Source organism: Taeniopygia guttata, chromosome 2 (genome assembly GCF_048771995.1).
Source record: "Taeniopygia guttata chromosome 2, bTaeGut7.mat, whole genome shotgun sequence".
Classification (NCBI taxonomy): Eukaryota; Metazoa; Chordata; class Aves; order Passeriformes; family Estrildidae; genus Taeniopygia; species Taeniopygia guttata.
Window position 1 is genome coordinate 92,803,507 of NC_133026.1, and position 17,571 is coordinate 92,821,077.

At 40.4% G+C, this 17,571-nt stretch overlaps 1 protein-coding gene across 10 annotated transcripts in view; it reads left to right on the forward strand.

Annotated features, from left to right (window-relative positions):
• MBP (myelin basic protein) overlaps positions 1-17,571 on the forward strand; it is a 112,928-nt gene that overhangs the window by 75,699 nt on the left and 19,658 nt on the right. For 8 of the 10 annotated variants that reach the window (XM_072924020.1, XM_030264003.4, XM_030264008.4 and 5 more), the window contains one exon: positions 15,687-16,117. In XM_072924020.1, coding sequence (XP_072780121.1) covers positions 15,687-16,117 — 431 coding nt within the window. 10 annotated transcript variants of the gene reach the window in all.

Here is a 17,571-nt window from a genome sequence, read left to right on the forward strand (position 1 = left end):
AATAATATTGGCAGTGGACTTTTATTACTGCTAAGAGGGAAATAGCTTTGAGGCATACCTAAGAGGGATACTTTTGAGGTTGAATCCCTTCTGCAATAAGCCAAAGATTATAAATGAGAGCTCAAAATTAAATGAGTTTTCTTTTCACAGCTTGACACTCTCATGCTGTTGGGAGCTGCAGGAGGGGCCTGGCCAGCGTGGGGATGAGCTGGGAGCAGGGTGACAGCGGGGCAGGCAGGGCCAGGCACCTCAGGGAGAAGGAGCAGCGAGGGCTGCCAGACCCTGGTGGGTGCCACCGTGGGCAGACACAAGGCTGGGCACAGGCAGTGGGTCTGGCCTGGCCAGGAGCCACAGCCGAAGCTCCAGCCCAGCCACCCGGGAGGATCCTCGGAGCCCTTTGTCTCATCCCAGCTGTGTCCTGGCAGCCAGAACCTGGGCTGGAGCTGACATGGAACAGGGAACTCCCAGATGAGGGAGTGGGAAGAGGCTGCAGAGCCTGCTGGTGCATTTGGCACCTGGAAGTGTATCCTCGAGCCATGTGCTTTTCCAGCAATTCTTCACAGTTACTATGGATGGAATTAGATTTTTTTTTTTCCTGTGTATCTTTTTTATCCTTGATTCCAGTACTTCAGGCTTTCAGTGAGGAGAGAAAAAAAAAAGTCATAATAGGCCAGGAATGCAAATTTGGAAGTACATGGCAATTTTCCTGCTACTTCCAGCACATTTTACTCCAACAGTCTGTGGCACCGCTTTGTCAGACTGCCCTGGTTATCCTGTTTTCTCAGGATAAGCAAAGCCCATGATTCTCTACAATGGACTGCATCCTAAATTGAGAACTGAACCAAGGTGCAAGGAGGCCTTATAAACAGATTGCATTATTTACTTATTTCAAAGGGATGCTAGATAACTTTCTGGGAAACCAGAGACTGTGAATATGAAAGAATTCTTATTTTGCCAGTCACAATCTGTGACTGCAGAAATGCTCTTACAGCGCTTACCTGGGAAATAAATTACTTTTTATTTTCAGAGATAATATTAACACAGCTATTTTTCTGTCTGTGGAGCCCTTTGTACCTCCTGTGAGTTGTCTGCACAACTTCCTAGGAGGCAGAAAACTGAAACCTTCCTGCTGAGAAAACCAAGGCGGAGTTGTTTTATTTAGTTCTGAAATGGCTTATGGATAGTGATCCTGAAAACACAGGCCCAGAACCATCAATGCTGAGCCTTTTCCCAGCGGGCACAGGGCTGCAGCACCCAGGAAAGTGCCAGGGAGGAGGCTGCCAGCCCCAGGTCAGCGCAGCAGCAAGCCAGGCATTAGTCAGGTTTGCTGGCTGGGATGAGCGTGGTGCTGAGGGCTCCAGCAGGACTTCTACTGGCCTTGGGCAACCTGTGCCTGCAAAATGCAGGCATGGTATCACCTGCCTCCCCGGGGCTGCATCCTGAGTTTGGGTGACCAGGACTGTGTGCTGTGTGCATCCTCTGTATACAGCTGCTGCCCTGTGATTGTCCTTCTGGTGTAACCCATTGGGTTGCTCTCAGGTTCTTCGTGAACTTTGCTAGAAGTGGTGGTTTTACTCATTCTCATGCTTGCTGGGTGGATTGAGAGAAACACACCCAAAGTACACTTGGGAAAAAAACATGTTATTAGCCTTTCTTGCTTGTTAAAATATTGTGTAGCTCAATCACACTGCCATTTTAGTTGTCAGAGTTAACAGCTCTTTTTGCTGAGCATGCTTTCTTTATCACATGAAAAGTGACTTTATACGTACCCAAATAGCAAAATAAAGTTTGTGAATTCTTTTATTTTCTTTCTTTCCTTTTTTAATAGCAGTAACTCCCACGAGCTGGTACAAGGCTTGGTACTGTGCAAGCAGTTTTTCACTCTTAGAATGCTGCTACTGAAAAGCAGATATTGTGTGAAGTACCATCGATCACTGCCACGGTTTTATACAGTTTGTCACCATTGTTCTTCATATAGCATTGAGTCACATTTAGCCCTATGGTACAACTCACAAGTGTTCAGCGTGGGGGGAAAAGTGTTGGGTTTTCTTAATGTAAAAAACCCCTTCATTATTTATAATCTGATATCATTGATTTGTTCATGTATAGCAAATATGTCTGATGTGGCCTAGTATAGATGAGAACAGATTTTTTAATATTTTTAGAAGTGTAAGATGTTGTTTATAGTGATGGAGAGTGGAATGGAGTTTCTAAAGACACAGAATACCTGAGGTTAGAAACATTAGAGCAGATATCTATAAGGGTGTTTTGACAGATGCTTAGCTCAGAGGTGAAATGGACTTTTATATCTGGCTTTACATTAATAGCTTTGGGATTCCCTATAATTTCCTTGGGGTTTTTTCCTGACTAAGAGCATATTGTATCTCAGGTAAAATCCCACTGAAACAATAGATGATTTTAAATTTATGTGTGAGCAGACCACATTTTCTCTCAGTCTATCAAACACCATGTAAATTCATCTTTTAGAAATGTGGAATTTCATGTTGTACAAATCCTACATATGGCCTAGCTAGGTAACTCACACTAGGCTACTTTGGAAATCTTGCAATTTTGCTCTCTTCTTCAGCCAATATAGAAATGTTTTGTTTTCCTTTCACGCACTACCTGTATAGATGAGCTTGTAGAACGAAATGGGGAGAACCCTGTTTGTAATTGGGACATAGAAGAGGCAGCAGTGTATGATTTTTGTGTTAGCACAGCCATTTAAATTTCACTGGGAAGGATGAGAAGTTAAATATTTATTCTTTCAGTGCAGAAAAAACAAACTCCCCAAAGCAAATACCAATAATCTGTGGCACCAACCATGCGACACAATGCTGGTTTAAGACAGCTGTGGGCAGATGCTGACCCAACAGTGCTCCATTAACAGAGCTGTAGAGGGTTGCTGCTGGAAAGGTATTTGTGAAGTGTGTCCTGACCTGACTTTGAAAGATTGTAGCTAATGTAGACAAATGTCAGTAATCCAGAGCAGCAGAAGCAAGTGAGGAAGGGCAAAAGGCCGTGCAGTGTTTATTTTCCAAGTGGGGACCCTTTGGAGTTAGATGTTTTGTGTTAACACTGTTAGAACATGTATGGGTTGTAAGCATTTGACAGAGTAGGTGAGGAGAGGTAGCACTTTAATCTTGTGACTCTTGTAGTTGGTTTAGAGGTGAGTATTTGTTGTCTGCTTGTACTACCTTCTGACAGCTCTGACTGGTATTGGGTAGGCAGGCCTTACAACAAGGAGAGATTCCAGAGGTGAATTCCTGTGCAGAGATAATTTGGAATTTGGTCCACAAGAAGCCTGCCAAAGCATGCAGCAGCATGACAACGGATCGTGATCTTTGTGGAGCTGGAGCTTGTGGGAGTCAGATAGGCAGCACACCACAGTGGTTTGGACAGCAGCTTTGGTCCAGGAGCCTTGGGAAGGGAAAGTGGGAGGAAGGACTGGAAACTGCTGGAGGCCAGAGAGGCAGAAAGTGCTTGACAAGAGAATACAGCAGAATGGTGTGACCAGTGCAAATATTGTCCTTTCCTTCAGGATTGGAAGTCTTTCATCTAGACACATGAGGCTGTGGATTCTGTGGCTCACCTTGGAGTGCAAAGCCTTTCCATATGATTGCTAGTAACATTGCTTTATTCCCTGTTAAATGCCAGCCATTTCTTGCAGGATAGACAGACAAGAAGATTTGTATCTAGCTTTAAATGTCTTCAGTTCATCATAAAAAAAACCCCACTCATCTCTTTTTTTTTTTTTTTTTTTTTTTCCCTGGTATCTTTCTTCTGAACATCTTTTTCTCAGCTTTCTGCCAGTATTTCTGTGGAATAATATCTCTGCTGTTAGGCCCTGTGTCAGTTCAGTCAGTGCAGACTGCTTTAGTCCTTTGCATTCATTGTTTCATTTGTTTGGTTCCAAGTATTCTTCTTTTCCGGTTTTAGGGCTGCACTTGAGGCAATTATGACGCAGGTAAACCTGTAAACCCTATGACAAGTTCTGGAATAAGGTTTTCTTTTGATCTGTCTGCCAGGCAGGCAGATATTTTAATCAAATCTCTTATTCAGTTGTTCAGGCATACATTTGAGTTTCCTTCTGAAAAATATTTCTTTGGTTATCAAATTTCTTCACTGAGGAAATCACTCAGAAGTCTCTGAACAGTTTATTTTTGCTGTTTAATCCAAACTACCTGTAAAACTCTTGGGAGTTTTATTGTGTTAATTGTAAAAGTGTAAAAACCTTGAAATAATTTTTGCTTGCATTTTAAAAAACTACCCTCCTTTAAAAAACATACTCCTTTCATTGCACATATTGCGATATTTTTATACCCACCTCTCATTCTGCCACAGCAATTCCATGGCTCTGCTCCTAGGTGTGTGCTGACATTCTCTATTGTGCAGCTTCCAGAGAAAGCTGTTCTGACAAGCAGGACAGAGCATGGTAGCAAAAATCCCATTCCCTCTGTTCAAGGCAGTGATGGGGGTACAACATCCTCGAGTGCTGTGCTCCTGTGCCAGGGCCTGCAGAGAGGCTTCCAGCTGTGAGAGCAGCCAAACACATCCTCGAGCGGCTGTGCCCCAGCAGCATCCCTGCCATGAATGTGCTCAGCTGAGATTTCTCTGCTGACCTCGGATATGGCATGTGGAATTTGTCCTTTGAGTAACCGGGCTTTTAGGTTTCTCCTCAGAGTTCAGAGTTACCAGCTTGATTGTCACCTTCTAAAATCATGTATTATTTATTACACAAAAGCATTTTAAAATCTGGTTAGAGTTAGCATTGTCAGGCAGACAAGAACTAACATCTGGAGTGCTGAACATCCCTGAAGCGACACATTTGTGAAGCATTTACTGTGTTTTTAAAATTAACAATCAGCTGCTGATCTTTTAGGCAGAATAACTTTCTCACCATCCATACCAAAGGCAGAGCTGGGGCTGCACGTGGCTGCTACAGTGTCCTTGAGAGAAAGGAACTCTTAATGCCAGCTCTTGAACTGGAGGTTCAAGAGCAAAGACCAGCAAAGACCTGGTCCTCTGCTTCCCCAAAGGGTTACAGAGGTCTTCCACCTCAGGGATGCAGCTGGTGGTGTGGCTCTTGTCCCCACCGCAGTGGGAGCTTCTTCCATTTCAGATGTCCTGGTCAAGCTGGAGGTGTGAGTCACTGCATTGCCCCAGGACACAGGGGGGTCAACTTTCACCTCCTGGGCACAGCTGGATATGCAGGGCACAGCTGGGCCTCTGCACCCTCCTCGGGGAGGGAGCTGCCCCCTCTGGGCTTCTGCCTCCCACAGGGCTCAGGGGTACTCAGAGTAATCCATCAGTTTCTGAGATGTGACAAGCTCTGTGAACAAACTCTATGTGGCTGGGAGAAACTCCTGCTCTCTTCTGCTTCTCTGACCTTTTCACCATAGGTGTTAAGGTGAAAATCACTTCCAAAGTGAAGATAATGTCAGACAGTGACTAATGGCTGTGGACTTGTTGTGATTGTAAAGAGCTGCAGTTCAGGCAGACTTGAACAACCCTACCCCATCTTTTTTGGCTTGTGTTTGTTTGTTTGGGAGGTATGTTTTGTCAGCTTCTGAAGAGCTACATCTCCAATTTTATTTTACATATACAAGAATTCAACACAATGTTAAATGGTCTATAGGCTTTTTTGTGCCCAGGTATTTCAGATATTTTTAGAAATATTGGCAAATATGTGTGTCATACTCAGAATGTGTCATTTATACCATTGTGGTGTACTACAGAATTTTCTGGGAAAAAAAATCTTCTAAAAATTACCAGCATAATTCCCCTCACTGTAAATTCTGTAACCATGACTCTTTGGGATCACTTGTGCTATTAAAATCTTCAGTTCAGAATATACTAGGGCAAAATAGAGAAATCCAGAGATATGGCAATGTACACCTGAAGAATACATGAAAATGTCAAGCTTATTGATCATCCTGCAGGTGATTGACAGCTTCTAGGAACCCGGTTTCTGTTATGCACTCTTCTCTGTAGGACTGCCATACTCCTGCACTTTGCTTTTTACCTGGACCTGCCGTATACAAGGCTGTATTGGAAAACAAACTTTGAAGTTACATCCTCAAACCAGCAAATCAGTGTGTTATTTTGGGGGGAGTTAAAACATTCATATTCTCTCTGTGTTTTAACATATGAAAATCTCCTCTACAGTACTTTGGGCTCTGTTTGGGTTTATGGGTTTAGCTGAGTTAGTTGGTCCCAGAAATTACCACAGATGATCACTGTTATTCTGTAGAACTAAAACACAGATTATAGAGATTGGACTTTATAGCCTTTTGCTGTAAGTAGTTTTCCTGTGGTCACAATCAAACCATGGTTTTTAAAGGTAGCTTATTTGGTTAACTTATTACAAGTGTATTGTATTCAGCAGTTTATACTTTCTAAACAATAAACTACCACTCAGACACTTAAATCCTGGTCAAGAAAAACACAGCAGTGTTATCAGGCCCTCTTTGGAGGTGCTACTTGATGGGTTTTAACAATAAATATTCTACAGATAGGGATTTTTTTGTCCTGCTTATCATGCTCTGAGCAACTTCTTGGAACCAGCTGGTTCAGTCACTGTCTTTACCTCACTCATTTCACCAACATTTCTTTTTCTGCTGCTTTTTGGGCCCTGATCCTTTATGGTATTATGAAAAAAAAAATTATTGTAATGTTTGGTACCCAGTTATACTGATGGAAATAGGTTATTTTCCAGTAAAACATAACTGATGTGGAAAATACAAAAGACAGTGGAAGTTGTGAGGTCTGATGGAAGCACTACTCATTTTGCCATACTTTGGTGGGGGGAATATATCCAAGTTTTAGAGCCTAATATTACTCAGACTCAGTGCAACTGAAGCAGAAAAGATGAATAATCAAGCAATCTGTCTTATACTAGTCAGTTGCACAATTTTTAAAGAATACAAATGCTGATGGGTCAGCAGGTGATTTAATTTCTCCTCCTTAAGCATGTGAAATTGTTTGTTACAAATGATGCTCCAGCTCGCTTTGCTGTGGGAGGTCCTTTTGTGAGATATTTGAGATTAAAACAAACCTATATGTTCTAGTAACACAAAGGAACGTTTTTCTTTGAAACTGGTGGGTGGATAAAATTCTTTGCTGAAGTTTTTAAAAACCTCTCTGCAGGCCGTGTGGAGAATTGCCACATGCTTCTCATATATTCCAAATTTCTGCCATAGCAAGTCCCACTGGTTTCAACCACAGGATCTTTTGTTTTCTGTACTCCCCTTTGTAACTCTCAGCAAGTGGAGGCAATGCCAGAAGTTCTGGAAAACAAGAGCGAGAGGGTGTGAGCCAGGCCTACACTGCTGCATTCCTCTGCAATGGCAGGCCACCGTGTGGGCTTGGTTTCAGCTTTCATTGTCAGCCAGAGGCACGGATAACCAAGTGCCCAGCTCTGAGAAAGCATGCCGGGTACAAGGCAGTTTCTGCAATCAAGTAGATTGGTTTTAATTGCAATCTGAAGATCAAAAAATTGTTCTCACTCAGGGGATGCTTTTAGCTTTTTTGAAAGCCTCTTTTTACTTGTTTCTTTTCTTTACCTGTCCTCACAAGCAAATACTACCTTCACAAAGCCACAAAGCTCATAACAGTCCTGAGCCACTTTCTCTTTCATACTCATAGAATCATTAAAGTTGGAAAAGACCTCAAAGATTGAGTACCACCTTTGACTGAACACCACCACATCAACTAAACCACAGCAACAAGTGCCACATTCAGCCATTCCTTGAACACTTCCAGGAACAGTGACTCCATCACTTCCCTGGGCAGTCCAATTCAATGCTTAATCTCTGGTAATTTCTTATGAAGGTGTTCACTGAATTGCTGAAATACATACATAGCCCATTAAAAATGACAATGAAGAGGAAATTAAGCACCATGCAGTGACAGATGATGTGTAACTTAGGCCTCCCAGCTAGTTCCTTGCATGTTGAATCTGATATGACTTGCACAGTAGGTTTAAGAAAAAAAATCTGCTGTTCCAATTCCAAGGTTTGAAACGCCTTGCTGACTGCTTAGCTTTCATCTCTTTCTTTGACATGGGCAGAACGAACTGGCTGAATTTCTTCAGTAAGCGTACAGAGGAGAGAGAGTTCTTAAAGGCATAAATAATACAGAGTGTACAGGTCTGGGGGAAGGTATGATGTTCTTTTTCCTCCATCAAGTCTGAAACCTGGCTCCTGGAGTTCAGCTCTTCACAGTGGGTAATGGGATGTTAACGCATTTCAGCCTACAGTAACCACACATGCTTCCCATTAATATCCAGACTTTGGGCATGGACTGTAGGTTATTACTGCACAGACTTGGAAGTGTTTTCACATCTCTGACATGCAGATGCTAGGAACTGTGTGTGCCTTGGTGAAAATACAGAAAATCTTTCCAGCAAGAAGACTCCAGATATATCAAAAATCTGACTTGGACAATATTGCTACTTTTTATACACTCATACCGTAAAACATAATTGCCTTCTGTTGGAATTTGTGGGTATTGGTGATTTTGCGATTGTAGAAAGATTTTGGTTTTTTGTTTTGTTGTTAAAGAAGAAGTTATAATTTGTTTGTGTTGTTTTTAAGGTTGTTTATTTTTGTTTATTTATAATATGTTCTGCTGCCCTGCCGTAGGTTTGTCTTGCAGGGCAGGGTGCGGGGCTCTCCCCTCAGTGGGATGGTATAAACATTATATACCAGAAACTACGTGTATTATATTTACAATAATGTGCTAATATTTATTATCTATGTTGAACAGTGTGTCCCTAGCCTAAACTAATAGAAAAATGCCAACACTACAGTGAAACATGGAGGGCATGAAGAAGGAGGAAAAGGACAAGACACACTCAATTTCCTCTATCTTGTCCCTTCTGAACTCCTAATCTAGAAACTTAAAATTTTACTTTTGCACCTGTGTCACACTTAATTATTACTCTTATCAAACACTCAAAGCTTGTAATTCATCCTGTAAGATTGAAAACTCTTTTCCATGGACAGAGATCAGAGACAGTGTCTCTCGGGGCTCTGTACAGGGGGGTTCCCGACCCCCTGCCAGGGTCCCAGACCTGCCAGGGCAGCCAGAGGGAAGCCCTGGATTCCCACAGCCTTCAGCAGAATGATAATGCTCAACATAAGCTGTAATGAATATACAGATTATTTTTAACTTCTAATTTTTATTTTGTAGTCATTTCACAGAACCAATCCTCTCAAATCATAAAGTTGTCAGCAGAACCAAAAATTGTGTGCTGTTTGCTGATTCACAAAATAAGATTTACACATGTTTATCAGAGAGCCACCGTTGTCATATTGGCCACCTAGATGTCCTATTGCTGTGTGTTTCTACCTAGTCACAGATTGGTTGCATTATGGTTTTACTGGGTAGTCAAAAAAGTCAGTATAGTTACCTACCAAAAAAGAGATCACAGCAACAATTCCCCACAGTGCCAGTACCACCTTCCAGGGATCCTTCTCCAAAAAATGTTGGCTTTATTGCAGAGCAATGCTTAAGGGTTGTATTTATGATGAAGCTGGTACTCTTGTAACAAGCAGTGATTCACAGTTACATACGAAACACTTTGGGATGATGAAGTCTAGCAGAATTAAGGGGAAAGAAAAGAAAATAAGGCTATTGATTAACCTACTAAGCTTGCAAAATTAAAATTACTTACTAATACTACTACAGCAAGTTATTAGTTTTCTGCCTTTTGGGAAGAAGGTTGCTAGTCATTTCAGGGGAGATTTTACTCTCTTAGATAGTAAAATAGGTAATATTTGTGAATGGATGCCAAAGTATGTCAAATGTTTGAGAGTTTGGGGCTTTTTTAATGTTTTAGATAGTATCAGAAATAAAGTGAGAGGAATCACACTTATATTTTCATACTGTAGTAGTTAGTTCTGAAAGAATTTACATTCTCCTATGCAATTTGCAGTTTCTTCCCTACAGCATAATTTTATGCTAAAAAGTACATATGCCTATTCTACCTGAGTGAATGCAGTACTTTTCTTTGAAATAGGAGCATAAATAATACAGGTGAAGTGTCAACTGCAAAGACAGGTGATCCCATAACAGGATGCAAACTACATTTTCCCCCTCTCCATCAAATGTTATTGTGTTTTCGTGTCAGCTCTGCTGTAAGGCCAAACTCTGCTGCCTCAGAAGCTGCTCTTCAGCAGGAGAGGATCAGGGAAGGCATGGAGAAATGAGATCTTTTATGAGTCTGAAAGAAACTGTGCCAAGACTTGGGTATTTGCAAAGGTCTAGCAATTAATAGATCCTAACTGACCTATTAAATTTTGGTCTGGCATCAGCTTGTAGGAGGCATAAGGCTTTCTGCAGAGAACAGCTAAGAACTGGTATACCATGAGGTACCAGGGATCCAGGAAAAGCAGCATTTGTCAGGCACATCTTGTAAAATGTTAAGTGGAACTTTTCATTCACCCAGCCACAACAATGTAGTCTAAATGTCTAGATCTGTGTTGTGCCTTTACCAACAGCAGTGCAATAACTTTCAGCTTTCATAACTTTTAAAAAGATTTAGTGCAATATAAGTAAATACTGGACCAGGTGAGGTTTTTTCACTTTTTACTGTATTTTTAGTACTAAGTTTTATTGTAAGGAAAGTTATGCCACAGCAGACCCCTTATTCACTGCTTCAGCAGATCAGTGTAGAAATGTGCTCAACTTGTCAGTGGAATGGAAAGACCCCCCCACAACTTTTATTCTAGTAAGTTAAGAGCTTTATATTCTGTAAAATATCTAATGAAAGAAGTGAGGGAGGGAAGTTAAAGGAGTGCATGTTATGTTTAGCAGGTGGCTTCTCATTTTTGTGGTGGTTTAGTCTGCAGCTTGGTTAGCCCATAGAAAAAGCCGAAGCTCTTGTGCAGAAAAATATCATTCCTTCAGTTATGCTGAAGATATAGAGAAAATTTGCCTTTGGGTGGAATTTCTTTTCCTGAAAGTGAACAGCTTTGGCAAGGCGGGAGGGAGGAGAGCAAGCTGTAATGGAAATGATCTCCTGGCTAAGTGCAAGTAGGAGTGTTAAACTCATGTGAATCTGCATCATGAGATACATGGACACTTCTCTTGAATCCACTCTGCTAGAAAATGGGGGGAGTGTTTGTGTAAAGGTTAAATGCACCAGCACATCCATTCTGGTTGTGTTCAGAGCTATGACCAAGTGTTTGTTTCACAATTATACTGCATGACATCCATTTCAAACATAAACATTTGTCCAAAATTGATTCCCAACTGTTTGACAAGCATCTGACAAACCCAGTAATTAGGTCTGTGAATTGAAATGTCTGATGGCATATTGCCTTCTAACCATATTAGAGAAGTTAGGCTAAGAGCCATTTTTTGTCTGCAGTGTCTTAGCATAATGAGGATGAATCAAGCTTTTGAAGTTCAGATTTAACAATGTAGACATAATTCTTTCCTCTGTCTCCCCGAATAGTTTTATAGGGAAGCCTAATGGCTGTGGACATGCTATTCTGCTGTGGGCTGTGCTGCAGTAAAAGTCCAAACCAGGAGCTGGATTGTTGTGAAATTATCTCAGCACAGAGTTGGAACCCAGATATCCTCAGCTGCAGCATGTATGTAGTGATGGTGGTTGTTTTTCCTCTGGCTTTTTATTCTTTAAAGTGCCTCAGATTACCACAAGTGTTATTAGAAGCCACATGTTCCAAAACAGTGGTCTCAGCCTCTTAAATAATGCAGGACAACCTTTTACTAATACATTTGTCTTATTTCTATAACTTACCAGAGATCTGGAAATCTCAGCTGTGACAAAGTTGATTAATTTCTAGGCGTTTTTCTTTTGCTGTTAAAGTGACTAAACAGAGATGAATCAATAAAAAAGTCAGATGTTTTAACAAATATTTTATTGTCAGCATTTCAATAAAATTACTGAAATAAACTTAACTCAGAATTAAGGACTATACTGCATTGTATCTCACTATCCAGTTGACATTTATAGAAAAGAGAGGACCTGAAAAATAGAAAAGGACAAATACAGACTATATTTCATTTACCAAAAAACAGTGCTTTATATATAGAGATGACTTAAGCTAAAACAAAAAGTTGATTTAGCAAGTTTGGTAATTTCCATCTTCGTCACCAGAGAAAAGGAGGCCAAGAAAAAGGAAGTAAGTATAATTGATCACAGCAGCCTGTTTTTATGATAAAGTGTATTAAATATTCAGTGTTAAAAAATTGATTAATGTACTTTCTGGCATTTGTAATGAGTAAATAATACTTAATTCTTAAGATTTCTTACAAATATTTAAGCTGCTGTCATGTCTAATCAATATTTGCAACATGCTGTGACTGATCTAATCCTCTGAGCCTGAGAACCCAAAGTAAGGTAATGTACTTCAGCTTTTATCAGCTTCATCTTCCTCATTTATTTTACAGCATTTGTAGAGGGAGCAGCAGTAGTAATGTGAGAGGAATTACAAGTATCTGCAAGAAAGCAAAACTGGAAAGGAGTAGAAGGAGATTAAAAACTTGTAATCTTTTTTAAAACTTAGCTTAACAGCGTCTTTCCAGGCTGTCCTCTGTATGGAAGAAGACAGCAGACTGCTGTGCACTCAAGGAGGGACTGGGATAGAGCAGCCCCTTCCAAGTGACCCATGAGAAGGATATTTGTATCTGAGGGGTCTCCATTGGAAATTGTCCTTTGCATGTAACAAATTTCTGTGGTTGTTGGGAGGAGTTGTTTGAAGCACTGGGCTGAGAGGTCCCAGCCAATCGGCAGCTTCAGGAAAACAGTTATTTTCATTCTCAAGAAATGGGATAAACTATCCATGTCTAATCAAGCACTGAGGCCACAGCAGTTTTGAAAATACTTATATGGGACATAACTCCTATTAAGGACAATGAAGGATTGGATTTATTATTATCTCAATGAAGGCACCTTTGGACTTTCTCTTTGGTTTCATTAACAGAGTGCTAAGAATTTTTTGTCCATCTGTATTCATCTTCTTGGAAGTCACTTGGAGTCTCATTCCTTCCAGCTGTTTTTGGGCTAATGTGAGGAGGTGCTTTTCTTGTGCTCTCATTTGTGCAGCTCTCAAGGACCTTATGCACTTACATATAAATAGAAGATATTTTCAATAGCCTTCTAGTTAATGCCTATGGCAATACATCCTGAAATATACATCATGCTATACTTCATTTTACAAGGATTAGCAAAAAAATGCCTAAGATCTCTTCCTCCCTAGGCAACTTCCTCTTGTACAAGTGTTATGGTACAGGTCATGTGCTCTAATTTAAGAAAGAGCTTCATCTTCCAAAGAAGAACAACTTAAAAAAATAGTAGCTAGACACAGCATTTATAATAGGTTTTAATAAAAGTCTAAATATTTAGTTTTAAATGAACAAATGAGCATACATTTATGTAGTCCATTAATTCTGGATGTCCTTAGGACATTATTTAAGTGATCTGTCTCTCCAAATGCACTGAAGACTTTGATTAGTTAGCAACAATATTAACAGTATCTCTCCTATGTGTTTTTATATATTAGAGAAGACATAAGCATGAATAAAATTTAGAGGCAAACTTAAATGTGTGCTTTCTGTGATAAATGTGTGCTTCTGAGATAAAGCCTTCAGAAAGATTTATACTTTATAGCTCACTGCGTATGCATTGGGAGAAGCTACTTTTGTGGCACAAATACCCTTCTTTGTTGCTTACCAATACCCGTATTCAGTGGCACAAAGAACAACTGTTGTAAAAAATATTAGTATGCAGATGCTCTGGTGTTTTGTTAATGCATTTAATTAAATACAATAACTCTTTTGTTTGCTTTTCTTTTTCTGTCCTTGAATGGTTTTGTACTATGGTATAGAACCTAGGTTTAGAGTCGCTGTTTAAAATGTTTTGCAGTTTCAGAATGTGTCACACATCCAAGTTAGTTACTTTTCTTTTGTTCTATTAAGAAAGTCATTTGGGTATGTTAGTAGTTTCTAATAAGTTTGAGAGCATCTTTTCAGGAAAACTCAATTTCCAAAGTTGCCAGAAAATATTGTCACTACTAATGAGGTCTTCAGTGACCAGTTAGGGACTGGTTAAATAATTGTATTCCTGAGAGACCTTCAGATGTTTTAACCTAAGAAATTTTTCTTGAACACCTTCTAGCTAGTTTTCACAAAAGAAATTTTAAAAATGCACAGAAAAACTGCACTTTATGTTTTTATATTAAACCTGTAGCAGTAACATGATTGAGCAATTGTAATCTATACAGAGGTTTTGCAGAAGTCATCATTACTGTCTTGTGTTGTTACCCATAAAATTATTTCAAAATTATTCTCAGCCTGAGAATAATCTTTAGTGCCCTGTGGATGGGTGGAACCATATGAAATGACTGTGTCAAGTCTAAAATTCCTCTGCTGAATCAGCAAAGTACTTGAGCCCAGAGTGCTTTGAAAACGCAGCAGTATTTGCCAGATCCTATCCCTCCCCATGGCAACAAGGACCAAATTGAATGAAGATGTAAAAAGGTAATCAGGAGACCTTGAAGGTAACACATAACTAACTTGTTTCTGAATTTCTGAGCCCCCTTAACTCCAAAAGACATTTCTGACACAGAGTGTGTGGGAGGTCTCAAGCAATGACCTACTAATAATCTTTTTGGTGTTCCTTGGAGATAAGTCATATTCTTCAATGGGTGCAGTTTCCTTTAGAACAGGAGGAGTCATGATAGGCCATAAAAACCTCCGTAAATCTTTCTGTCACTGATAGAAGGAGCTGCTACAAGGGCTAAGTGTGTTGCAGCTGATGCTTCTCTGGTACTCTACCGGGTGCATCAGAACACAACTGTGGCAAAGGCAGCAGGCATTTCACTTACCACAGGGGTCTCTCTTGGAACATTTCTTGGCTAAAAAAATTGTCAGTTGCTGGTAAATTTTCTTGTCAATTGTACAAATCAGACAGTTTTGCTTTAGGTCTTCAGCATCAGTGCTAGGACATTGTACCCGAAGTGCCAGGATCATCATACATGGGCAAAAACTGTCACGAGAGGCCAAGCAGAAGTGGCAGCTTAGTGCTCTCTTTTTTGAAATGAGGAAAATTTCAATAGTGGGGCAAAAAAAACCCTTCCTCTCTCTGTGCTTGTTTGATCCACATTGTAGTTACAGCGAGGGATTCCAAATGAGGCCATAAGCCCTGACATTGTGGAGAGGGAATGTGCACTTGTGAAAGCACAGATCTGCAATGCCACTGTAATTTTTTTTTTTTCCCGTTTGGAGAAAGATGACATAATTAGAGTTGCAGTCCTCAAGGGAAAGTACAGAAATTCTGATTACTCACTGAAAGTCTTCTCATCCACAAGCCTTCCATGTAAATAAAGTTAGTTTCAGTTATACTTCAAGTAATCTATCAATCTATTTATAAATGTGTTATTAAAAAAACCAAAAGAAAACCAAAACCTACACGCACACACACACACAAAAATCACCTAAAACTACTGCAAATTTGTGTGAGAACATCATTCTGGTTTCAGTTCCAAGATAACTTAATGTTCTTTAAGGCTGGAAGAGAACATAGTTTCATTACAACTGCACATATTAAGGGTTTTGTATGAAATGAGCATCTCAAGGCAAGGGGAAGAAAGCAGCATTGTTCCAGGGCTGTTTTTCACAGGCCTGTATTCATATCTCATCCTTGTTGTTTGCAGGAGAGGCAGATGTGAACCAGAACAATGGGACCTCCACGAAGAGCCCAGCGGTGACAGACTCCAAAGGCACAGCAGACCCAAAGAATGCCTGGCCTGAGGCCAACCCAGCTGACAGGACTGGTCGCCCCCACTTGATCCGCCTCTTTTCCCGAGATGCCCCAGGAAGAGAAGACAACACCTTCAAAGATCGGCCCTCAGAGTCAGACGAGCTACAGACCATCCAAGAGGACAGTGCAGCAGCTTCAGAGAATTCGGATTTGATGGCTTCACAAAAACGCTCCTCTTTCCGGCACGGATCAAAACTGGCATCTGCGAGCACTATAGACCATGCCAGACATGGATCCCCACGGCACAGAGACTCGGGTCTGCTTGACTCGCTGGGCAGATTCTTTGGAGGTGAAAGGCACGTTCCCCGGCGGGGCTCGGGCAAGGTGAGCTCTGAGGAATAGAGAACTGCAAGGCTACAGCAAAACACAGTACAAATAAAGAGGAAGGGGGGGTCTGAAAGAAAGGTCTACTGCTATAAGGCAAGAGTTGACCTAGCCAGCAGGATGGTACTTGTAATATAATGCTTGGCTTTAAACTGAAAATTGCAAGCAACAAAAAAAAAAAAAAAAAAAAAAAAAAAAAAGAAAAAAAAAAAAAAGAAAAACCCAAAAAAACAAAGATCTGGGAAACAAGAGGAGCTACTCTGGGTAGAAACATTGCTGGGAGGAATTTTTGTGGGCATTTAATGTGGTGTGTTGTATGCATTTCTATGCTGTGCCATTTAGAGAAACTTCAGTCTACTTTTGTGTCTTGGTCTTAAATATTGGGAAAAGGGAGCTGGATAAGAGCACTAAATGCAAGATGATCTCTACAAATCTTGGCACTAACTGAGGGATAAACTTGGAAATAGATGTTAGAAAAGGAATTGTGACCAAATTCTCAGCCTGCTTGTGCAATAGTATGTTTAAGATCAGTTGGCTTGACAGATATTATCCTGAATCCCAGGTGCACAAAATGATCCAGCTGCTTTGTTCTGACAAGAAGTAAAGATTTATTCCAAGCATTTCATATTAGAAATTGCATAATGAGCCATTTCTACACTATCAATTCAAAAACAAGGCATTATTAATTACATTCTTCCCTTTTCCAGGATACCTGGAAAATTATACAGCTGGCATATTAGTTCATTCTTACTCAAGTGGCAAAGTTAAATATGTTTTCACTGTACCTTTTGCCATGTAAATGATATGTGGAGTCTTGTGTTTGTGTGTCCACACACTACATAAGCACTCAAGTGGAACTACTGTAGGGCTGTAAAGCTTTTCTTTTAGCTGAATTTGTTGTAGTTACTCAAGCTGTGTGTCACAGAAAGCAGCATTCATAGTCGCTGGCTGAGCCCAAACTTTTGAAAATCCTTTGACAATCTTTGAGGTCTATTCAGTGTTCCAACCTGTGATCTGTGCTGTCTCTTAGTGCTGCACTGGGACTGGACACAAACTGTCCTGTGGTGTAAAACTGATCTGTGGTGGTCCCACAGCTGTGGCTGTCAGTGTCCTTCACGGCTCCACACCTGGAAGCACAATGTGTAATAGCCATTCCCTGAAGAGTTGTTGTAATGTAGAGACCACTGGATGAAAAATACTCAAGAAACTTAAAACCAGAAGCTTCTCACACTTAGTGGGCGGTACTAAGCAAGCTGAGTGTTTTGCTCATTTTATTTCTCACCTTTACCAACTGGGGCCTGTATTGCTATTGGCAAAGATTTAACAGCCAGGCAATTTTTTCGTAGTAACATTTCAGTGTGTAATGTTCCTGTGTGTAATGTTCATAAATGCAACAAGCAGTTGCTGTGAGCATGAAGAAAACCTTTTTTCTTATTGTTACTGCAAATAACAGA